Source organism: Strix aluco, chromosome 7, assembly GCF_031877795.1.
Source record: "Strix aluco isolate bStrAlu1 chromosome 7, bStrAlu1.hap1, whole genome shotgun sequence".
Lineage (NCBI taxonomy): Eukaryota > Metazoa > Chordata > Aves > Strigiformes > Strigidae > Strix > Strix aluco.
In genome coordinates this window covers 19,701,810-19,727,427 of record NC_133937.1, presented here as the reverse complement: position 1 = coordinate 19,727,427, position 25,618 = coordinate 19,701,810, and the positions used below count along the sequence as shown (strand labels likewise).

The 25,618-nt window shown below is 44.3% G+C and overlaps 1 protein-coding gene across 9 annotated transcripts in view; it reads left to right on the top strand.

Moving 5' to 3' along the window:
- PAX2 (paired box 2) overlaps positions 1–25,618 on the top strand; it is an 85,112-nt gene that overhangs the window by 17,578 nt on the left and 41,916 nt on the right. For 7 of the 9 annotated variants that reach the window (XM_074830783.1, XM_074830778.1, XM_074830785.1 and 4 more), the window contains exons 4-5: positions 17,038–17,123; positions 19,212–19,331. In XM_074830783.1, the coding sequence (XP_074686884.1) occupies positions 17,038–17,123; positions 19,212–19,331 (206 nt within the window). The remainder of the gene's footprint in view (positions 1–17,037; positions 17,124–19,211; positions 19,332–25,618) is intronic. The other 2 variants (XM_074830784.1, XM_074830780.1) reach the window with 1 other exon arrangement.

The following is a 25,618-nucleotide window of genomic DNA, read 5'->3' as shown; positions in this document are numbered from 1 at the left end:
TGTCATCTGAGATGTGTGAACACAGAAGGCGTACAGCAGGGCAGGTACATATATACATGGAGATGCCACATACAAATCTGGGGACATATGCCTGTTGGGGGTACCTAGTGCATCTGAGGGAATGAGGGGTGTAGATGGCGTGATATATTTGTCAGGGAGTGGATGTGTGCTAGTTCATCTGATACATGATGAAAGAAGGGGATACCTGCGGATAGTGGGGGCAGAGGGGGTTACGCTAAGGGAGATATTTCTAATGATAGCCATAGTTTAATTCACTGGACTCTGCCTTCCTCTCCTCTTCCCTCCTCTCCCCTCACACTCTTCTCCTCATTACCCAGGTTATCTTGTTTGGGTTAAGAGGCCAATTTCAACAGACTATAATTGAAGAGTGAAGGGAATCTGATAAGATAAGGAAGGGACATCGTTCCTCAAGGGATCAATAGAGGTTTCATGTTCCTCCTTCCCCTGCTGTGTCCCTAACACACTAACATTCTGTGTCCATGGGCCTAGTTTATTTGCTCTGCTTGTCTGCAAGCCCGGAAAAGAAGCGTGGGATTAGGGGGGGTTGTAGACCCTGTCTGTCACACAGCCAGAGCAGGGGAGGGGGCATAAGGAAAGGACAATGGGGACACCAGTGGTGATACAGTCTGCTCTGGGAGCCAGGAGGAGGCAGGGAGGTGACAAGCCTGATGCCCTCCTGGCTCTGGGAGGGGCATGGGCTCACAGGGGAGGTGTTCACCTTTGGCCTTTTATCTTGGCGTTGTGCTCTGCAAGGGAAGGATATTGATAATTTGTCTAGATTTAGACTTGCTTTTCCTAGTGTCCCCATGCAGACAAGCTCAAAGCTTTATATAACCATGCACGGGGCAACCTCTCAGGGCCCCTCAGGGTGACGGAGGCATAATTACCCCTACCACAAGGAGGGCTAGTAGCTGCTCCTGATTAGGTTTATGTTAGGATCTGAGGTTTAGGCTTGATGGCCCCAGTATCTCACAAGCCGTTCTTAGCAGTTTTTTGGACCAAACCAGTATGAGAGGATTCCTTTAAGAAACATGGAGCTGCCTCAGCAGTGAATACAGGCAGGGCTGCCAGGGCTCCCACACTGTACAGGCAGAGTTTGTTCCACCCCTGCCTCACGTTCCTTGGCGGGAAGATGTGTATCTCACACAAGCAATGTGAGGTCCCTACAAACCCATGCGCAGGGATCTGTGCTGCCTGGAGCACGCAGGCAGCTGGGGCAGTGCAAAGAAGTCCCTCCAGGAGGCCCAGCCTCTCGCATGAGGCAAGCGCTGTGGGTGCTCCCCTGTCCCTGCGGCCAGCGTAGGGATGCTCGGGCACAGGGAGATGAGATAGGAGGTCAGCACAGTGCAGGATCCAATCCATATCCCATACAACAGGGCTGGGCAAGTTTCTGGAGAGCCTGAGACACAGAGGGGTCTGGGGCTGAGGTATCTTCTTCCAGCTGATTTCTCTTTTATTTTTAACACCCAGAGAAACAGATGCTGAGAGCAAGTCAGTCATGCAGTAAGCATGTGGCAGAGTTGGGAATACAACCCAGATCCCCTGACTCCCAACCTCAGGCTTTAACCACTAGACCATGCTTCCCTCTAAGCCACCTTGAACTTTCCTCAGTGAGGATGGGGGCTACTAAGCCTCTGTGGGCTGCAGTTTACCAAGCTGTCAGGAGTGTGCTCACTGGACCGCCTCACCAGAGACAGCCTTCCTCACGCACGCTAAAAAAGTTGAAAAGAAATTCATTTCATGGCCGGTGGTTGCTTAAAAAAGGCGATTCCAGCATATGTATGTGATAAATGTTAACTGTGCATTAATCGCATTAAAGAGGACCCTATAAACTTTTCATTTCTAATTAAATTCTGGCCGGTGATTCTGGCGAAGCCAGCACACTCCGGGCCTTTGTTTATGTGGAAAATTAAAATGCAAATACAATGGAATTTATTTCCATTACTAGAGTGATATGCTGGGCTCCTCTGTTTAACAGCCTCCAATTATTTTCAAACAGGTCTCTCTCTCTCTCTCTCTCTCTCTTCCCCCCTCTCCCCCTTTCTCTCCCTTCCTCCCTCCCTCATTTTTTTCCTCCCCCTATTACCCTGATGCTGTTACCCCAGTGTGAGGGGTGGGAGCTGGTAAAGCAGTGGGTGGGCTAAGGATGGTGTCGTCTGTTCAAGGTCAAACGCAGGCAGGAATACAGAGGAGGAAGAGGGAAAAATAGTGGGAGAGCACAAACAAGGAGGCAGGGGAAGTAACAAGGCTTGATCTAATGCAAAAAGGAGTAAGGAGTTACCTGTTAGCAACCTCACTGAAAAATATAAGCTAAACTCATTCCCTTGCTAAATCCCAGCAATAGATGACCTGACTGAGAGAGGTCACGGATCTTTCCCTGATGGGATATTTTGGTGAGGGGGTACAGTTGAGAGCTCTCTCTGGAAGTTTTCTGGATCTTTCACAGCCTTTTTCATAGACTGTCTGGATGTGACTGCTGTTGGGCCAAATCCTGATGGCTGAGGAAGCACAGAACAGGCCCAATGCCAGACACATTGCCTGAGCAGGGCAAATAAATCCATGCGGCAATGACACATAATCAACTGAAAAATAACTGAACTCTCTTGTTCATTTCCAAGGGACCAAATGTGGCTACACTGTCTTACGGCATATCCACAATATCATGTATCCACAATATCCACCCCAGTCAGAAGCTGTTGCACAACCCCAGAGATTCACTGTACATTTAAAATTTCTTAACACATATATTTACTGCTAAATGCTGCTGACATAGAATCTCATTCTTTCTTACATATATGAGACCCAGGTCAGTTCAGACATGGGAACACTGCCAGGCAGTCACACACAGATCAGAGGCATCTGCTAACTGACACGGATGCCCTTCTATGCATTAATATAGAAAGTCACACAAGAAGACCCTTGCAAAGGCAAGCGTGTGCTTCACTGTAGATGTGTGTAGTCATTTATAGATCCCTTCACAGACTCAGTCAAATCTATTTGAAACTGCACAGTTGCATATATTTGTGAAGAAACCTAGGATATGGAGACTTATCCAAAAACATAACTGAAAAGCAAAACCCCTGAGTGCACCAGAAGGTGCACACACATGTAAACATATTCACAGAGCCTTAGAAATACACTGACACACACACACACGGTTATTCACAAGTAAGTGGCCACAGACCTTGAAGCATGCAGCTGAGAACCAGCCAGACGTGCCACCCCTCGTGTCACACACACGCGAGCGGTGTACCCTCGGCATGGCCTGCTGGCAGGGAGAGCTCGGGAGCCAAAGGGATATTCTTTTAGTGCATGTGAGCATCTTAAGGAATCACCTAGTGTAAATGATCCTGCCCCAGCCGAGACAGGGAAACAGGAGAAGGACACATTCACTTACAACACTGAAAAGAGGCCATTACCCAGTCAAACAACCCAATCCCTGACATCATTATTCAATACACAGGAGCCCTGAAATGCACACTAACTCAATCACAGAGACACACGATTACAAAATAATACTGATGGAATCAATGAGACAGACATGCGGTCATATAAAGCGCACCCACCCCAGTGTTAATACACAATAACAGCCGCCCAACAAGCGAATACAAAACAGCCATTCACGACCACAATGGCAAAACATGGGGCCTGCATTCTCAAAGGACATTTGAAAACTCTGGCAACAAAACTCACCCTTGCCAGAGGGGGCTTAGAGCAAAATTTAGGGTGTGGACAAAATCTGGTTGTTGTCAGCCTAGTGAATAACAAACAGTAAAAGCCTCAGTGAGGAGCACTATGTTCACGTCCTAGTGAGGCTGATGGACCCCAGGCCGCTCAGGACCATGTGAGGTTGTACCCACAGCCATCGAAATAGACTGGTCCAGTGAAGTGACACCTTTGCTCAATGACCAAAAGCATCATGTGGTCACTCTTAACACAAGCAGGAGCACATGACATTCAAGAGTCACCATAACACAAGTCAACATAAGAAAGCAAAACCTACTGAGTATCAGAAATGCATCCACATTATGGACAGATGCAAACGCTGTTAGTGCTCAAAGCCATAGAACCATCTCACACTTGCCTCTGCAAAACAGTCCAATCCTTTTCCCAAACCACAGCAGCACGCCCAAATCTATAACAGCACTAGCATCTTTCCCTTTCAGAGAGGAAAAAAGCAAAGTGCCCACATAAAACATGCTCATAACACCACAAATAATTGACCATCCTTGTGCCTCACAGACTGTGCCAGAGCATGTTAACCCAAGCGCTTAACACAAGGCCCAAATGGCCAGCTTTTGCAAATCCTGCATGATCTTCTTGGGAGGGTGACAGGGGAACTGGACTCAAAGGCCTTTCCCTGGCACAGCAGGCATCAACTCATACCAGGTTGTGTGCAGAAGAATATGCCGTTATTGAAAAAGCCAGCAAGGCTGGGGAAGACTGCTGTCGGTTGTGTGTACCTGCATGCGTTGTGTGTACAGGAATTCCCCTTCCTCTGCCGAATGCTGCTGCTTGTAGCCATTAAAAAGCCCAGGTCCTCATGCTGGGTGTTCAGTGAGTATTGATTCAGTCTGCAAGCAATTTTAATATTTCTTCAGGGACTTTCCAGCAACAGCACAAGTCATTAATTCACCCTCCCAAATTGCTTATTCAATAGCAGGAACATGGCTCCTGAATAAAGTCCCAGAATTTATGTGACTCACATGAGTCAGGAGGTCAAACAACTGTTATGGAGTGAAGTTAAAAATCCAAATAAAATATTGACACTTTTTTGGGGAGTGGGAGGAGGGAGAAGGGGGAAGGGAAAGAAAAGGTATTTAAAATAGGGTTTTGTTGCAATGCCCCCAGGATAAAGAACAGAAAGAGATTGAAGACAAGTTGGAGTTTGTAAAATCAATGGGATTTATTGCATATCCGCTTGGCATTTAATAACTCCTTCCTTTCCACCTTCCCCTGCTCTGTATGTACATGGGGGAGATAAACTCTTCAACAGGACTACAGATAGCCAGCCACAAAGTACACAGATGGACACTCAAGCACCAACACGCGAAGGCAGACACATGCAGGGATGAATATTACTGTAAGGCAGTGGCATAGCATCAGAAGATCCTCTCAGGACCCAGGGTCTTGACTGAGCTAGACAGAGCCCATCACACATGGAATTACATATGGCCATGTAGTAGCAGATAGTCTATGTCCACCGTATTTGTAAAAAAAAATATGGGAGGGGGAAACTGAGGCACAGAGTGGATTAAAAGAGCCGGCTCAGTCACATAGTCCATCATCAGGGCAACTGGATCAGGATCCAGGTCTTCTGATGCCCAGTTAGTGTTTTTGCTGCTGAAGGACACTGTCTTTTATGGGAATGAAAGCATACGTAGTGACTGAGATCAGATCGCAGGAAGGCTTTCATCTCACAGGAGGGACACACAAACCACACAAGAAGAAATGCATCCACAGACACCATGCAAGGCCATCCATATGCAGACAGATGCACGCACAGATACAAATACATACATGCTTTTACTGAGCTCATTGCTATTCAGAAAGCACCGCAGCCAGATTACACACAGAAGTAGAAACATACCTACAGACAGACATACATGCAAATAACTGTGCGCACAAGTGCACAAGCACATAAGCGCACACACTGATACATCAGTATAGCCTTGTACAGCTGTACATCCACACTGGAAAAGTCACGCAAACTGATGTGTTGCTGCAAATCTAGATTTTACTTACAGTGCTATCTTTTTAGCTAGCTGCACATAAATGGATGCCCACACACATTTAAATGCATGCTGCACAAGCATATTACTATGTAGGACTGTCTCCTTATCATACTGGTAACTGTTTCAGTGAAACTAGGCTAATTTTCTACCAGTCAAAGATCTGAGACTGTAGTAGCCATCCAACAACATTTATTCATTAGCACTGACTCCATAAAAAACAAGCACACAAAAATATAGCCTAACCATCTAATCAAACAGTACTTGATGGCTTGGGATATTTAAGTGGGCGTTCTTTGCTTTATTTGGTTTTTTGTTTGTCTGGTTGACTTTTTAGCAAAGATTTAGGGCAGATGCTTTCTCTAAGTTGACATTGCCCAAAAGGCAATTTTTCAAGGGCTTTTTTGCATTGTGATAAAAATAACGTCTGACAACATTTTTCTCCTAAGACCAAATTTTTTGACCAAATACACAGTGTGGTTTTAAAATTATGCAAGGTAATGAAAAGTCTGAAATTTCCATAAAGATGCTTTAAAAATATTAATATTTTTGTATTAAAAATATGCTTCTGTGTTATTTCTAAGATTGTTTTGTTCATGATTGATTTTGCAACTGCCCTTTAAAAATTGCAAGATAGAATCTTTGGGCCACCTTATGCTACCTCCTGTCTTCTTAGACTACAATATATTAAAGAAAAAATGTAAAGGTAGTATAGTTTTTTTAAACACCATCACCTATGTTCCTCTGTACTCTACCTAGGAATCCTGATTTCATCTGATCTTGTCCAATCTAAGTTAGATCAAAAAATAAAATACATGTTAATTTACAGCTGGAGATATTCCAATTCATTAGGTGAACAAGTACTTAATTCAGATTAAGGGGACCATGTTTTGAAATAATGGAACTGGATAAAATCACTAAAATTCTCTAGAATATCATGATTTTCAGAGAGAATATCTTGTAATTTGCAATACTGTATTCCACTGTAAAAGCCTAAACTCTAAAATCTGAATAATTAAATATTTATAACTCAGGTCTTCAGATAGTGTTAAACAATTGTTGCAGAACTTCTATGTTTACCCCAAATAGTGCCTGACTCAGTGTGTCAAGCTCTGGACAAATCAGTCTTAGAGATCACTAAAACTCTCGGGGAGAACAGTTGTCTGTATGGGGATGTAGGGATGAGGAAACACTTGTGCATGTGGGAGGATCATTTAAACTGCTGCTCTTGGGAGGTTGTTTGTCAGTTTGGAGTTGTTGAAGGAGTCTCAGCTGAGATGGTTTCACTGACAGGGAATAGGCAACAGGCTTGTTTACACAGGGACAAACGAGAAAATTAATCTGACTTAACTTTGCAAGTGCATTGGTTAAAAGCATTAAAACATTGTTCGTATGCTCATTCAAAATTTGAGTGTCCTAAATTGAATTTAGTTTACTTCATTTCCAAAGTGAATTAAGCTAAACTAAATTAAAGCTGCCTTAATTCTAAACAAGGGAGTCAGAGGTGTAATGTAGTTTAACTAGACCACTTTAATTTCACACCTTCGGTTAATTCAAATTAGTTATTTTGCACAGCTATATGTAGGTAAACCCTTAGACTGCTAACTCCTATATACAGAGACAGTATTTATACAGGGGCCAGGAAAAGGGGACCCAAAAGTCCAGTGTATGCTATCAGCCACTGTGATTGTAACAGAAAAGGATCAAAACAATATGTTGCTGAAGGCCCACAGAAACCCACAGCTCTGTAGTTAATCGGATGGATGCTGGATATGTGATTTAGAAATAAAGCAGATCTGCACTCACAGACTTACACAACTATGCAAATGTACACACAGGTATGGGCCTTACAATACAGCAAGGTTCCACATTAATTATGTATCAGTATTCAGATATATTAGATATTACATCATGGATATTATAGCCTTGTTACAGATGAATTCTAGATGGCTATGACTTATTATTTGTAATAACTGTGCTTGGTGCTGTACAAAACCATCCATATAGATAGCTGGTGATGGTTACAAGCCACAGATCTGAACAGCCTATTTGCCCGTTAAAAACTGTAATGGTTGAATAAATGTTTATTAATTCTTCATGGTGTCTCAATATCTAATATGTGACCCAAATGCCTAACTCCATATAGCCACAGTTATAAATGCAGACCTAAAGGCAAAGATAAACAAGTATGCAGATTGTATGGTAAATTAAAACATACTAAGAGACAAATGCTAGTGCATTTGCAAACACAGTGTAGGTACATAAACAAATATATAGCTTGTATGCTCTAAATATTAGACCCGATAGTGACTTACATGAGCCAAGCAGACTGGCTACAGATTTGGCTTTTCATTACAAAAAGATGGCTTTGACCTATCACTATGAAAACTAGACTATCTTCTACAGAGATGGGCACCAACTTCATGTTGGGAACCTATGTAGCACCCGTACCCTGAAGTGCTCACCTGTGGCTGACTGCTTTGGGTGGCATGATAAAGCAAGGAATATACAATACCAAGAGCAGTGAGGACTAGAACAGGAAGGGAAAGATTCAGGTTCTCTGTGGAAATTTTCTGCTTTTCAATGTGGTTTTGAATCAGAACTTTAATAAAATTCTACAGCTACATTTCAGTGTAGTTGGAACCTGCTGTTTCAATAAAATCTAAATATATTATTCTGGTTTTAATTTTTTTTTACCATAGTGTCTCAATCACCCTAAAAAGGTCATCTTAGAGGGGAAAAAAATTCCATTGTGATAAGGCTTAAATTATTCTCACAATTTTATTAATTTCTTTAAAAAACTAGGTAAAAATAACTGATAGTTGATACATTCCCAGCACTGTTTTTGTTTTGATTTTGGGCAAATATCTTCTACTGGTAAGGGGTTCACTATGAAATTTTCACCAGTTCTGAAAAATGTAAGGGTGGCACACAGAATAACACCCCTGTAAAGGGAATCATTTACTCACCCCACACATGCAAGCACGTACTGCAGTGGATCATTTGACAGGATACAGAGGTAATACACAGCTAATACACAATGCTGCCAAGCCCAAAAGTTAAAAAGTCCTGAGTCAACAGCCTCCAAAACAAAGAGACTGGCATAAAATTTAGAAGGCTGTAAATAAGAATGTATTTGGTTTTTTTTCCTTTGCCTCCAGTTCTGGCCCCTTGGGAGGCAGCCAGGTCCCACTTCCACCTGGTCTTTGCAGCCATGAAAGACAGAAATACCTTGGTATTAAATGAAAGCTGAAATAATTGCTTATCTTTGAGATCTGAGGTTTTACACAAAATACCAGGTATGGCATAACTTGCAAGAGAGTTGAGAATGTTATCTACATTTATCTGATTCCTCCCAGTTCAAGACTCCTTTCCTAGTACACACATGTCTTCTGTTAATCAAAATGAATGTCCACAAGGAATTCAGCATAGACTCCTGAATTTTAATAATTGGAAATGGGCTCAAAGCAAAGCTTTCAATTAAAAGTTCCCATGCTCCAGATTAAGATATTTAACCTTGGCAAGCCCATGTGTTTCTGTAGGTCTTCTTAACTCACCTGCTGGCACAGCCACTGTTCTGACAGCTCTGGCCCGTGCTGCATGGCAGTCACCAGTGTGCTGGCAGCTCGTGGGGCTGTACCCTACGCCAGCTCCATGCTGCTGCAGCAACGCTGCTAGCAGGACCCAAGCCGGCCAGTCTGCAGGTAACAGAAGATGTCGTTTTGAACCACAGTCATTGCAGAGTAGGTGTAGTCTTAGAAAATGATTAATTCCTAAGAGCTCAAAAATTTCTGAGCATTTTCATAGCAGAAATCTCTTGCTAGTGGACCTAGCCACTGACAATGCTTCTCTCCTGCTCTCTTCCTGTGGCATGTCATTTTTGAAGCTTTTGGTCTTTTGTTGCAGAGATTATGAGTTTGTTGAGGGGGAATGGTAGGTCTGTAGCTGCTGGGATGGATAGTTTCATGGGTGCTGTGAGTTGAATGCCTGCTCCATGGTTGCCTATGATATTAGAATTTGGATTTGATGACGCAGGTGGTTCCTCCCTGGCCTGTGTTTCTAAAGATTTCCTTAACTGACCTTAAAACCAGGATGTCAAACATCTACACCCAGGATCATGTTTGCTTCCAATATTTTGTAAACTGTATGACATCTTCTAGATGTTTGGATTTTAATGAATTTCTGGCTTTCCTGACTGCAAAGAAAGCCTTCCAAATGTGAACTGAGTGTAATAAAAGTAGAAACACCTGCCTGAGGACATTTCTATGCTGCAGTCACTGCTTGACTGCAGCTCATGTAGATATACTTTAGCCAGCTTTAAGCCAGTCAGCCTGGGTTCTGATGGCTCTGAGCCACAGCTTTGCACAACACAGCAACCATTCAAGCACACCTTCTGTTTCCCAGGTGGGTTTTGCACCCTAACACAAATCCACTTGGATGAATGGGAAAATGTTTCTTAAAGCCTAATGCAGCAATTTATTCAGGGAGGTCAGGCTAGGCAACCTATACACATGGGGCTGATCGCTGTCAACCCCATCAGTACTAGTGGAATGAAGTTGTGTGTTACTGCTCAGCAGAATGAGTTGGCAGGCCAACCTGCTGCCTGGCAGATCTGCCCCCTCCCAGAAGGCAGGCATCTTCACCTTTCTTTCCTTCCACCCCTCTTCCTTAAGTCTGGTCTTGTACCATGTAGCACAGCAGAACTGGAATGGGCAGAGATCTGCTAGAAGCTGAACGTTAATGCTCTGCTCAAATTAAATGAAATAAAACCATATGGTGTCATCATGGGTCACTGATTTAAAACAACAAAAAAACCCTAGCTCCTCTCTAAGCCCTTCAGATAGTAAAACTGCTGCTGTGAATTCTGCCTCTCCTCAGAGTGCAGCCAAGAAATGCGATGGGAGAAAAGGGCAGGGTTGGGCTTTCTCTTGTGTTTGAGGTGAGCAGGCTAACCTGGAACAAAGTGGCACTTTTTTCCTCATGTCTTCAGGCATGATGTCAGTGTAGCTCCAATGAAGTTGAAGGACCTACACAGATTAATAGCAGACAAGGAATCAAATTTTTTCAGGGAGGGCTGGGATTGTGTTTTGAGACATGTAAGGCATCTCTCATCTATTTGGAAGCTTCAGGAAAATAGATAAACCCTCTTTGGGCACCTTTTAGGACTATCCATCTATTTATCTAATCGATCTAATTAATCTGTCATACTTGTGCTTATATACTAATGTAGTACATGATCACCTTTCTTCTCCCTCCCTTTCCAAAAGGTAGGGAGAAAGAAATGCAATTTTCATGACAGGGGAGAGTTTGAATGTGTGAATATTGCTTGTGGCCCCTGAATATGGCAGGGTTTGAAGGCATTCTGCTGTCTTGGCAGGGAGTGCCAGAGCCTCAGGCCAGCTAGCAAGGAAGCTGAGTCTGCTGCTCCTGCCAACATCAGCTGTTGTTCTGAGGGTTGCAAGTGTTGCAGAAGATTTTGAGAGCAGCAGGAGAAGCTACTGCCCCCCGCCATCCTAACGGAAATTATGTTGTGGCTTTTGGGGGGCAACTGCAGCTCTGATCTTCCCAACTACATCTGCTGCTGCAAATTCAAATGTGACCCCCAAAGCCACTGCAGCTGAAATACAGCTCCTGTTGCCTTTTCCTACCTCCCTTCCCTTCACGTACAGCCACTGTCAGCAGGGTACATGTCACTTCTGCTTCAAGCAGGGGAACGAAGCCAATACTGTGCTACAGCTCGCTGAAGCACTTACTTGGCCCCTGTTATTAGAGAGTCTGAACCCTTCACTCCTCCTTCCAGCTGTCCTCACTGTGCCCCAGGTGGCACAGCAATGCTCCTATCTTCACACTTCAGGCAGGAAACAGAGCACAGAGAGAAATGCCATTTGTCCAAAGTCTTGATGAGAGGTCCATGACAGAGCAAGGAACTGAAGCCCTTTCCCTAAATCGGATTAGACTCTAAGTATCAGATTTTCTATTTCCCTTCCTTCACCCCCCAAATCCCATGGTTGTTCTTCCTCACCATGTTATGAAGCTTGCTCTCCATTTTGAACTTTGTGCAAACAAGACTTTTTTTCCTCCCCTTTCTTTTGATCAGATGTGAATTCAGCTGTGTCTCAACCCATGCACAGGAACATAACACTCTCTCTTATTTGAACCAAAGCCATGTTCAGAGCTCTTTATGGCTGTGCAGCACCAATCTGCAGGTGGGATATTGTTGGCTCCATGGGGGCTGTCACCAAGGAGCCCAAAGCTGCCTCTTCCCATCCCATGTTCTCCCTCTTTTCCTCAGGCATGCTTTTCCACTAGCATCCCTGGGATGGTCATGAGCCCCTTTGTAGGAAGCAATCTGATGCAGAGAAGGCATCACTGTCTCACTTAGGCCTGTACCAAGTCCCCTACAGGCTGCCTTGTCTCTCCCACCGGTGCAGCCTGTGGCTCAGCAGCACAGCCCTGCACTAATTAAGCAGTGTGGCACAGCAGGGTGTGTGTTCCTTGGCCATCACAGCCTCCCTTGGACACACTGCAGAGAAAAGGCTGAAGCTTCGTAATGTTAGCCTTCCAAGAACTGCTTTAATTGCCCAGTAATGCACACCCTGGGGTCTTGTAATGTGCTTCTAATATGAATCATTTAAAATATGAATACTCAAAAACAATTACAAGGAGTTTGGTGCTCTGCTGAGTGTATCCTTCCACTCTGAAAAATAATCCATAACAAAGGAATATGATCAAAGTGAGGATACCAGTGCTTTCTGAAATCTGTCTGGGTCTCCTTGGGGCAGCAGGACACACCACGCTTCCCCTTAGTGCAACTTCACTTGGTTCTTCCAGGATTAAAACAATTGCTAGATTGGGACTCCAGATGAACCAGACCTACCTCATCTCCCTCTAATCAGCCCTAGTATGACTTTTTTATTTGAGATACTATCTAAAGACTCTGCCAGAAACGGTAAGAGAAAAGAGAAACCACAGAGTATGTCAGGCTGTAAGAGTGTTTAGATAGAAATACCAGAGAAGCGAGGGATGTTTCCTATGATCTGTCATTCTTTTAGCAAATAATTTCTGCACAGCTTTAGAAGTGATTTTTCACTTGCTTATTTACAAGAAGTGAAAGAAAGTTCTGCTTCTCAGAAAGGACTATGGCTCACCTAATTTTAACTTGTAATATTTCTTTCTACATTCTTGACCAAATTTGATTAGAGCTTGTTACAACTGTCATATTGGGAGAGATGATTTTTGTCTGTCCATCTGTATTCAGAATCAGCAAAAGGAATTGCATTAAAACTTCTGAAAATAACAAAATAGAAATCAAACATTGGAAATTCATGATCTAATGCTGAACGTTTACGAAAGTCAAAGGCATTTGGAAACAGGCAGTTGGTTTCAGCTGGAGCTGTATGCAGTATTAACTCTAGAAAGAGTTACTACAAGTCAGCTATGGTAACTCATGAATTCCAGGAATGGATGTATAATTCACAGCATGATGCTATGTACTGTAATGACATTATAAGCCATTACTTAAGATAATATCACATATTAAATTTAGATTGTGAAATGAAGTTCAGTTGCTTTACTGCAATCAAAGATCTATAAATGTCCTGTTGCTGAAACTTCAGAAGGTTATGTATTAAATCTGTGTATATTCTCTGAAACTCAAAGTAGACAACTTGTGCAAAAACCTCTGACTGGAAAATGAAAAATGGGAATTTAAGTAAGTACCAGTTTATGCCCCTAATTAAACACAAATGCTGTTATTGGAGTCACTGACTGTGATGGAATTAGAGCAGGGATGAACGTAGCCCAAAGTGACAATTTCTTTTGGAGAAAAGAAAGATGTTTGAAAATACCGGCATTTACTTCAAGAAATGAGCACTACTGACTGGTTTGCCAGGATTTGTGTCCCTTCTGCTTTTGGGAAGGGCTGAGGAAATGTTCTGCAAAAAGGCTTGTCTTTCTCCAGTGTCTAGAGGCAAGGATGAGCCATCAAAGGCACCAAGAGGTGATCAAGGTTTTGCTCCCTCTTACTCAGCAGTAATCCAGAAATCCTAGGTTTGAGGCAGCAGAGCTGGCTTAGTGCGTATTTCAACCTCTGGTAAGGGTGAGAAGCTTTCGGCAATCCTGAAGTTTAAAGACAGCATTATTATGCTGCATCTGTTGCTACAGGATGAGGTCAGCTCTATTTATCTTTCATCTGCTGTTTCATTAGGTGGTCTTGTGTAGGACAGACTCACTTGAAGTCTCTTAAAGCAGCAGCAGCAATGCCCAGCTATCCTGCTGTTTATCACTGTCCCTAAATGAATCGACCCAGGGGGATGCACTGCTGTATTCTGTACTGAGCGTTAGGGTCCTGAAATTTCTCCTCTTTCCTTACAACACTAGAGTTCGGTTGTGACTGTAGGGCAAAGGAGCACTTCTGGGGAGAGCCTCTTCATGACCCACCTCTTCTTTTAGGTTAGGAAATACCTTCTACCTGAGACCTTATTAGATTCGCTGTGGATTTGATGCCAAGAATTATTTGACCTGAACCACTTGAGGTTGCACAACTGGAACTGCTCGCCTTTTCTCACTGTTTCCAGACACTTTCTCTTGACATAAAACCAGTTTCATTCTCAGGAGGGGAACATTTTTGAACGCAGCCTTTCACCTCTGGGTCACTAGCTGAAATCTGGCCCTGGTTGGTAGTGACCGAAAATCATTACCAGCTGACGGCTACTCGGTGAAATGAGCTGGTGAGGCTCATTCCAGTTCCTAATGGACACATCTCAGTAAACACAGTCATGGCTGGCACTAACTGGCATTCTCAGCCAAGAGACCACGAACTGAACGGGGAAGGAAATTGAACCTTCCTCTTCATCCTCTGCTTGGGTTTTTGAAGCATTATGGACAGGCATTTTATACTACCATCATTTCACAGGCTGTTTTTACTCTAAATGGCTTTTCAAAACTTTGCAATTTCCATGCAGCATGATTCAGCACAGCCTGATCGGCCATCTCAGTATAATTAGGCTCATCTTATTGTTCCCCTCAGTAGAAGCTGAGCTGTCTTATGCTACCTCTCAGTACAAATGGCGAATCTGATGTCATATCTCAGTATGAATGGAACTGTCTGATGTCACCTCAGTGCTAACAGGACGTTTTATAATATGTCATCTAAGGCTGCAGGGGAAATCTTCTAATCCATTCACTATGCTACACTACAATAGAACATAACACAGTATAATGTGTAGGTTAACTTAGACACCCTCAGGCAGATTTTGGATAGACGGATGGATGGATGGATGGATGGATAGATACATTTATACAAAGTATACATACATTATATCACTCTATTGATTTTTAAAAAGTTCCAGGTCTGCCTGGCTATAATGAGATTTTTGAACTTTGTGTTGCGATCAATGAGGGGAATATTATTGGCCTGGAGAATTGATATACCCGCTCTCTGTGGCTTGTTCTGCTCCTGGACTGCCCCTGCCCCCAAGGTGTACGATTCCATCAGACACTTAACCTCTTTTACAGTGTCATCAGGCTAAAAGGAATCTAATAGTGACACGGGACTTGTGCTCAGCACTCTGGCACTATTGCTTTCCTGTCACAAATAATTTATAGCTTTCTATTTCCATCCCTTTGCCTGTACCCCATCCCCTCTTTCTGTTTCTCTGGGCTGGGGGAAATCAATAAACTCACACAACCAGAGTGGCACTTCAGGGGGTTTTAGGGGGGAATGTGAGAGAAGAGAAAAGAACAGAAAAAACCAGAAAAGAAGAAAAAAGTTGTATTATTTGCCCTAGCACAGACTTCTCAGATCAGTTCCTCAGCTAGTGCAAATCAGTATGAGCTCAGAATCTGACCTTCTGTATAGGACCTCAGCAGCTATAGATTAGGCCCCCTGGTACCACTGACCTATATAGGGTTAAGATCTGGATCTCCACCCCGAGCTAGAACCTTGACATTCCCTGTCTCCAGCTAAGTCCCAGGCAGCCTCTCTGCCACTCCAGCTACTGCCCAGGCTCCATCATGTGTGTATTGGAGTTTACTAACATGTTGAGTTGATATGCTCTGAAATACCTTTCTTTTCCTAAGAAGGTTTCACTCTCAGGAGTGGTGCTTTTTCAAAAATGCCTTCTCAATGTCTCTACCTATCTCTATCCATGCCATACTGCCCACTACCACCCACGTTTGCTTTTTGAAGTTTTGCCAATTTATTCTTTAGAACGACTAAGGGAAGCTCTCAGATGGTCAGGGAGAAGGTGTTATTTGCTTTCACTTTCTGAAGAGATTTTTGGGAAGAAGCTAAAGCTAAAATAATGCAGGGCTGAGAGTTCCAGAAACTCAGGCTGAAGAGCATCTGCAGCCTTCACCCTAATTGGAGAGGCTCATTTTAATCTCAGAAAGGAATTTGGTCTCCATGGCCTGCATAGGTCATGGCTTATTTGTCAAGTTCCTTGGTGACACAGTCGTTCCTGAGTCACAGATACCCAGCATCTGCCAGTAGGCAGGGACCTTGCCAGTCAAGTACTAGGTGCTAGTGATTTTCTTTCACCATTGACCTCATCTGGATTTAAGCCAGTGACCTAGAGGTGAAAGATTTCATGTAACAAGAAATGGAGCACGGACAATTACAGTTCAGTTTATTTTCATTCTGAGCTGCATTATGAGCTCTGTGGCATTCATTGAGACATCTTTTTGAATTCCCATGCTGTGTTCATTCACCACCTGATGAACACTGATTTTTGCCCAATTTACCTGACCTTCTTTTTCCTGGTGATCTATATCCCATTACTACTTCCTACAGATGCCTTCTGCTCCCACCTTCTCATTTATGAAGGGCAAGGGCTTTGGTCAAGCCTTCGTCAGTTCAAAGCATTCAGTTCTATGCCAGAAAGGTATTTTTTAGGTACACAACAAAATTAAATCTACATCATTTGTAAATACAACAGTGGCTTCTATCAGTTGCAAAGACTGCCTTGTGATCATGCTAGCAGATCAGATCATAAATGCTAATGCAGTTGCTAACACACAGGAGATCCTAGCTCATTCACTGAGCACCACAGTTATGCAGTGAATACCCAAGTTTGGGGAAAAGATGACAGAGCAGAGCAAGGACAATTTCCTGTCAACTGGATCATTAAAGCAGTAGAATTGGGACCACAAGAAGGCAAATGAAGCCGCTCTGCTGCACCCAGAGCTCAGATCAGGCCTTCAGGTTCTGATAGCTGGGATCGCGGGTATGCAAAGGCACAGAGAAGTTGCAGTTGAGTTCTAAACATGTTTTGCTCTTTTCCAGGATCATCAGAACCAAAGTTCAGCAACCTTTTCACCCAACACCAGATGGGAGCGGGACAGGTGTGACTGCACCAGGACATACTATCGGTAAGAAGAAAGGCTTAAGGGGTGGTGACAGGACAAGTGGAAATGAGGATGAAGCTTAGTTGAGGGAACAAAGTCTGACAAGCAGATGCTAGGCGGAGCAAAAGGGAGATGGGGATGGGTGGGAAGAAACCTCAATGGAAATCAGAGGTTTCTGTTCTTCATTTCCCTTGCTGAATTGCCGAGAAAGGAATCATGGCAGAGAAACTGGCCCAAGGTAGGGGTTTGCCCAAAGTGATTCTGCCTTAACATCCATCTCACATTCACACTCTCTCCTATGCCTCCCTAGAGAGAAGTATTTACCACTATCCTGTCTAAGCACCGGTCTCCACCTTTTGTCTCCTTCTTACTCTGACTCTCTTTTCCCCTCTCTCCCAATTTCTCTTCCCTCCCTTTGCTGGAACTTGTCCATTTCTTAGAGCTAGTAATACACAGACATGGGTAAGATAGTCATGATGCCTCACAACCGAGTTCTTCATTGTTCTAGCTCTGCAGTCAGGTATCCCATGGGTGTATTTCACTGAGAAAATGCATTTTCTGCTGGGGGAGATGGGTTTATCGAGGTGAGCAGAAGATGGAGGCTGTAATAAAGTGCCCAAATGTCTCCTAGTCTATTGTGTTTAAAGGTACCGTGCTAGATGTGTGATGAGGTACTTTTCACTCTGTGGGCTGTGTCTTCTGTTGCTAGCATAGTTTTATCCAGTAACAATTCAGAGCAAGAAAAAACATGCAGTATTCTGGCATACTGTGAAATACAGTGGCTTATTTGTGGCCACTTGAATGTCACATATTCATGACACTGTCTTAGATACTGATGGTTACTGAGAACCAGCTGTTATACAAGGATTTACTGGAAAGTGCTGGTCTACATGGGACTGAGCTGGCAGATACAATCCTGTACACGAACTGTGTTCAGAAGCACAGTGGAATTAATGGGCCAGTATGGAAGAGCATTTCTGGATGGCCTTTTAATCTGGACTTGCTCACTGGACTGGGAATCACTGACCACAACAGATGGAGTTGGCAGATATTATTTCTTCTTGGAGAAGTAGTGCAGTGTCTAGGGAATGCATTGGCTGATCTGGGATAGTGATTGTGAGTGCTGCTACTGGAGTCTCTCATTGCTCTGGGATGTATGGGGAAGTGTGGGTCTACATCAGATAGTGTTGACAGGTTCTGCTCCATCCTGGAAGACCTGTATTGGAGGTGTTGGTTGCTTCAGATCAGTGCTTTATGAGCTGAATGACAGGTAGTGACATACAAGAGAACTGCGATATTGTCCCCATTACTGGGACACGCTGGGACATAATTGGCATGCCTACTGGATGCAGAGCTCTACTTGTTCTATACTGTAAAGCTGCAATTATCATGAAGTGATCATTTCTAATCTGGATGACTTGTCATTTTTGATATACTGGAAACTCATGAGCAATCTTGGACAGGCCCGAGTGGCAGGAGGAGTCTGCCTGTTGACACTGGTCAGTGCAAAAGGAAGACAATAGACTTTTATTAATCTGGGTTGGAGTATGTATCACCAACTCACCATTTGTTCTAGTAGGGAACTGAATTTACTGGCCCAACACTGAAGTGCTTCTAACCTATGCTGAGAAGGTAATTTTTCAATGAGTGTTTTGGGTGGACACATAAGAGGCTGGTCTGGCTAAGACAAAACATGTGCACTCCTAGTGGAAAAATGTTAAGAGGAAATGATCTGGCAAAATACAGACAGACTAGGAAGTCACTAGAGAATGTGGCCTATGCAGCATTGCACTCGGTTACCATGGCATATACTGGAAAGCCTGCTCTGAACTGGGATATAACAAGGTTTAGATTCTTGATGGAAAACGCTTGTTATTGATGGCCCTGTACTGGAAGGCTGTGGAGTTACGGTATAGGAATGGACTAGCAAAGCTGGAATGCAGCAACATTAGCAGTAGAGTGAGTATGAGTCATTCAGTGTGAGGGACTGGAAGTCTGCTTAGTGCCCAGGCTTTCCTATGAGACTGGTGGCATGCATAGCTTTCAGCTGGGGGATCCCTGAGTGCTGTGCTGCTCTCCTCATGGCCCTTTTTCCCTTTTCCTTTTGTCCAGTGCCCAGCACAGCATCCCCTCCCGTCTCCAGTGCCTCCAATGATCCAGTGGGCTCTTACTCCATTAACGGGATCCTGGGGATTCCTCGGTCGAATGGCGAGAAGAGGAAACGTGATGAAGGTAGGGGGAGGGGAGAAGCTCATCCTCCCTTTTATATTCTTTGTCCCCATGTACAGGCTCCAATTTCAGGCCAAGGTTTGCAGCTGCTCCAGGGGCTAGATCAGTTTTAGCAACAGAGACCAGTTCCCCGCCACTGCCCTGCTGGCTTGGAATGCTCTTCTTCCGAGGCCCTTTCATGACAGGCTGCGTCTCCAGACATCTGCTCAGCAGGCAGAGAGCCGTCTCCATTGCTGGAGCTGATCCCAAGTTCATTCACTGCTGGAAACGGCTGGAACTGAACTCCCCAGGTGCCAGCAGGTGCCCGGACTTTGAACTGCGGGTAAACATGGTTTCCCCGACTCACTCAAACAAAATGCCATCTCGGAGAAGCACCAGCAATGTGGGAGTTATCTTTCATTCCCCTTGCAAACAATTTCCTGCCCTGTGATGTGCCATGAGCTACATTAGCTGGTGATCATAAGGGCCCAGTTTTCAATGGGTAGCATCTACCACAGCAGAACTGCCATGCTTGCAACAGTCTGAAAGCAGAACAGGAGGTCTTCTGAGTACTGTGGCCCTAAGGTTGTTACCTAAACCTTCACTAGGGCTCTAAAGAATTAGGATTAAGCTACCTTAATCCTTTTCCTTCCTACCTGCTAGGAAGGACTCAGGGCAAAGTGAATCCCGAAATGAGCCAAAAGCTAAAGTCTCAGGTCTAGACAGACTGAGTCAGGAGGGGTGAGTAAGGTCTTGGTGCCTTATGGTGGCTTTGTAAACTTTTCTTCTTAAATCTTGCTCCTTTAATTTGATGTATTCAAAAATTGAGGGCCAGGAGGTGAATTTTTCTAAGTGTAGTGCTTGACCAGTTTGTTCAGTTCAGACCTGCCTTCAGTATGTTGTTTTCCACTGTTGCCTGTTGTGTGGGGGGAACCTCTTAGCAGTACAGGTGGCTCAGTGTGCTGCGGGTGCTGTAACCACAAGGCTGTGTGGTACAAGGGAACGTGAGGGTTCTCTGTGATATGTGGTGAGAGGAGAAAGCTCTTCTGAGAGAGATGCTGCATTCTGGGATTTTGTTAGTAATTTTCTCAGCATTGGTTCTGGTGAGGTTCATATCTATAAGTTTTTGATCCAAATAAACACAATAATCCCAAGAAAAAAAGACAGTCATCATGACCCCTTTCTCCCTAATACAAAGTAAAACTAGAGGCAAGGATCCAATGCAGCTCCTATTAAAGCAAATGGGAAAATTTTTGCTGATGTCATTGGAAGCTGGATCAGGCCCCAGAGGAAGATCCATTTCCCAGCTAGATGGCAGCAGGGCCCAGCTCAGAGAAAAGTGTAGCAATGGAAGGGCTGAGTCAATGCCTCAAAGTCAAAAAATGTCAGTAATAAGAGACTGCAAACATTGCAAACCCCTCCAGCATTTCCCATCGTTACATATACAGGAAATAGTGAGATGTCAAATGGAGTGACAAGTTTCTCTAATGGTTGTGCAAATCTCTTGGCAGTTATTTGGGGTTTTTGTGAACCTCTGTTCTCATACAGTCCTGTGTGGTGTTCACCAGCTCTCAACATGGTGCCTCCATATCTCATTTTGAAATGAAGCAGTTCAATCTGTCTGTAGCGGGTATTCTTTCCAAATACCTGGAAAGATCACCCCACTTTAGATGCAGCCACACAGTCACTTCCAGCCTCAGAATCTGAGCTTTTTTTGAGCACTGCAGTTAAACACAGAAACAACCAAGCAGCCGTCTAAGACTGTGACACTTCACAATGATATATTGACAGTAAGAACAACTCTGTGTCTGTCCTTAATTCATCCCACATTTGATTTATGAAGGGCAAGCAACACTCTGCAACTCCCTGCTGTTGGCCAAGGGCCCACATATCCCACTAGGAATCAAAAAGGTATCAGACAATCCTGGAGATGTTTCTTGTCTTTAGCTGTCAGAGTTTTAGGAGGCAGTTACATGACACAGCTGCAACTGCCTTAGAGAACAGCCTTCATCCTGCCATCCCAGATATCTGCTGCAGGGACATGTGGTGCTCCTGTCCCAGAGAAAGCTCGCATGGGACCCCCTGCCAGCTGCTGAACGCCCCTAGACAAAAGTTGAGTTATCTGGGCTTACACTGGCCTTAAGAAATGCTGAAGGACATCATCACTTTGCAGGGTTGGGTCCCTAAGGCTAGAAGGGTCCAAGGGGAAGTTGTGCACCGCCAGTGACCTGCACTCACTCCTGGGCAATCTCCCCTGAGCTCTGAGGGCTCTGACAGTTCCTAGCTGAGATGGAGATTAGGAAAGTCTGGCAAGAAATCCAGTGCAGGTATTTCTTTCATGCTCATGCTGGATGCATACACCTTCTCAGTATTTCCCAGAGCTTCTGAGCACTGTTTTGCTGCAGTTTCTTAACTGCAGGGTTTATTCTCACACTGAAAAGCCCTTATGAGCTCCCAATGCACATCTACTTTCCCAGTGTTTTGGGGCTGGCTCTTCCCTAAAGGAGGCAGAAGAAGCAGCACTGCTCTCTCTTTCTTTCCGCTCTGTTGGACCAGCTCTGCTGCAAGGATTCCTCTGTGAGGAATGCAGTTCAGCAGAAAGGGGGGAAGTACCAAGCTGCTCCTGAATCCCTGGTTCTGAAAACCTTGTTAGCAACCTCTGTGGTGGCTGGGGGGAACAGGGTGGGAGAAAGACAGAGGAGCCTCTATCTGAGCACACCCCCTCCCCCAGGTCCTCCTTGCTGCAGCTGGTGCCTACATTAGACAGTAGCACAGATGATTAAGAAGAGGAGAGATAATTATGTGTCAAGATGATGTAGCAGAACTCCCGAGTTGGACAGAAGGAGCCAGACGGATGAGGTGGGCTCAGCGATGGACGCTGACAGCCAGGTGTGTCCCTCACAGGGAGTTAGAGGGAAGAGGGGAAATCCCAACCTACCAAATGTGCTGGCTGAAACTGCAAGGGTGGCACGGGAAGACTACGGCATTGAGATCTAGCAGGGAGGTAGCTCTGAGTGTCTACTAGTCACGTCAAGGAACTGTCAGATCACAGGTCTTTCCTCCAAACTCAGTGTGTCTTCCTGAGGTGACTGCCTAGGAAGGATGGTCAGGATGTGCCCTGTTAAGACCATGTATTCCTTTTGTTTCAGTTTTCAACCAGTGATTGTAAACCTTCTGGCTTCCATGACAGATTAGACAAAGCAGAGAGTCTCCTACAATTTTTTAAAAATTTGGCTAAAAAAGTTCACCACCACTTGTGTTGCACAGTGTGTGCCATTTCTTGCAGCTATGGGCATTGACAATGTTGCTGTAATTTCCCGCTGACCTTCCCCACCACTTACACCCACCATCTTCCAGAGGCAGAAGTGGCCCTGCAGCAAGTAATGACTTTCCCAAGACCACTGAGGGTCTTGCAGTATCAAGATGCAGCTGGAAACAGGAATTCCTGGCTCTTCATGATCCTCATGTTGTACTATGCTGTGAGGGCAGGCCAAGATCAGCAGAGTCATTCTCAGACTAAGGAGCAGCAATGAGTGTAGAAGGATAAAGGGGAAAAATAATATGCAAGTATTTCAGTTGTTCCATAACCCCCTGATTGATAACTAAAGGGATGAGAATTGGGGTGACCCAGAGGCACTAACAAAAAATTAGTTATCATTCATACTGTAGTCCTGAGCACTGTATAAGGAGAAAAAGGGAGAGATGGGAAGAAAGGCAAGGATGGGTGGATGGATGGATGGATGGATGGATGGATAATTAGATAATATAAAAACAATATTTTAAACTGTTCCCTGCATATCGCAGCATCTCCAGCTGGGTGAAACTTTTGGGATCTTTACAAAACCACTTTTATTAGAGATAGCTCTTTCTCTCCATAGCAGACCACAAACAGACTTCCTCTATAGACCCAAATTCTCATTTCGGATTTGTCTTCCATTGAGGCTGGTGCTGTAACATTCTCAGCATTATTAATCTTGGTCCCTGACAATATCTGTAGTATTTGACAGCATTACTGGCAATAATATCTGCAGTGCTGACAATGGCTGAGATAATATCCCCCAGTATTATTGGCATTAGCAGGGATCATATCCGCAGCCTGTTATTGGTGGGAGCAGACGTAATGTGTCCAGTATTATTAGTATCAGTAGTAATAAAACCCACAGGCTTGTTAGTATGATCAGTGCTAATATCAGCAGTAGGTTTGTGGGAGAGGAGGGGACAGAGTGATTGCTACTCTAAATGGCAATAATACTCAGGCTGTCTGCAGTAAAGGAATCCCCACTGGAGATGGGGGAGCAAACCTGAGAAGGCAGAAGTTCCTCCTTTCCTTTCTTCACCTGTCATTTTGATGACTAGAGTGATTTACATCGAAGTATGCGATGTAGGACTGTGTCAGTGCAGGGGGACAGTAAAGGGTTACCAACATCTCGGCAAGTCTGGTGGTGTTTTCCAAAGACTGTTAGCTGTATCAGTGTAGGTGGTTCACCATACTCTTCAAAATAGGGTTGAGCTATGCAGAACGGGGTGCTGCCTGCTAGCAGTAGGAGCATTTGCACTGTTAGTCCTGTAGCTGTAGGATAGGCAGTGTCACTGCACTTCTCTTTGGTGCTGCACGCATAATTTTCTGTTATTACCACAACACCCTCTACTGAGAGGCATTGCTTTTGTTATAGGTGGTTTTCCCTTCCCTCACTCCAAATGGGAGGACTCTGACTGCAGGGCAGGGTTTTGACAGTGTTCAGCTTAGGGATTTTCCTACCTGGCCATGATTTTATTTTCCTACTGGGAAAGTAGAAATGCCTCCTTCAGGTAGAGTGTGAGGCAGGGAGATCTGCAGCAGTCCCAGTCCTGAAAGTTGTTTTTAGACACTGACTTGAAGAAAATTTTGAACTCAGTTATTTAAGAGGAAAGTAGCACAGAGAGATGTGTAATGTGTTTGAGAAGGTCTGAGTTTTTGAGCAGATACACAGCAACTGAGTGTGCCACTGCAAATATGATCCCATTTGTGTTGTTCAGAGTGGCAATGATAATATAATTTGGGAGATGTGGTTGTGACATTTCAGGTGACTTTGTGTCATCGCCAGTGGCATCAATATGTATTTGCAGGCAGTGTGGCTGTGGTTATCATGTTTGTAACTGTATCACTATAGACTGTGCGTTTGTGATACTAATGATGAGATTAAGTGTATCACTGCTCACTATGCTGTCCCATTACACTCAAGGGTGTTACACTCTTCACAGAGGTGGCTGTGAATTTTCCGGTGGTATGTCTGCATCATAGCTTGCAGTAAGGTTGTTTCAATGTGGTAATTGTTGGTACATGGGTGCAGGCTGTACTGTACTGTCCTTGCAATTCACATAGTTGTTACTGCAGCTGATGTGTTGTGTTGACTAACAACAGACTGTCACCTGGCCATGAGAGTGAAGTCAATATGACTGCAGTGCTGCATGGAGAATTGTGTGTTTTCACGAAGTGTTGTTTCAGGACATACAGCATGCTTATGCTGTCATCTGCAGGATGACAATGCCTTACCAGTGCTGTAGTTGTACTAGTGCAGAGAGGACTAGCCCTTAACTGTCCTGTAGGGAAATACATTAATTTTCTTATGCTGCCTGTGTACGTTTGCAAAGCGTATGAGTGAATAATTCCACTTGGCTGTATCATGACACCTGATGTATGCTCATCTCTGGGCATATTAGGTGTATTAGCGTTCTCCCAAAACTGTTGTGTTCTTGAAGACAACAAAATGTGTTTGCACCCCTGCAGGTGACACAACAGTGCTTCTGTCTGTGGTGTGGCTACATTGCTTCGTGATGTGATTTCTTGTCACCACAGCTGTTATGTTTGCGTTATTCTATATGATTGGTTCATTGCAGGTCAGCACTAGTCTTAATGACATGGAGACACATGCAGTTACATTGCCTCAGGTGCTAACCCCATGTTCCAACCATCACACACAGTTGTGGGGTGTGCATCCAGCAGTTCATGGCTGTGCACACAGAGTGAGCAGTTTCTGGAGTGTTTCACACTCTCAGTGTTCCTCCTACTTTCCCTGGGACTGTGCTGTTTCATGCAGTGTGGCTGAGTTTCCAGTGGCTGTCAGCTTGGAGCAAACAGCACTGGTCACAGGAGATGTTCAGACTCATTGTGTCTATACACACAAGTGTAGGTAACACTCCTTTCCATTCTAGATGAAAATGTAAATTGAAGAGGGAGTTTATTCTCAGCAGCCACCCACTTCTCCCTCCTGAGGGTCTTTGGCTGGTGAGACTCCTAGGAGGACAGTAAGAAAGGCACCTGCTACTCATCC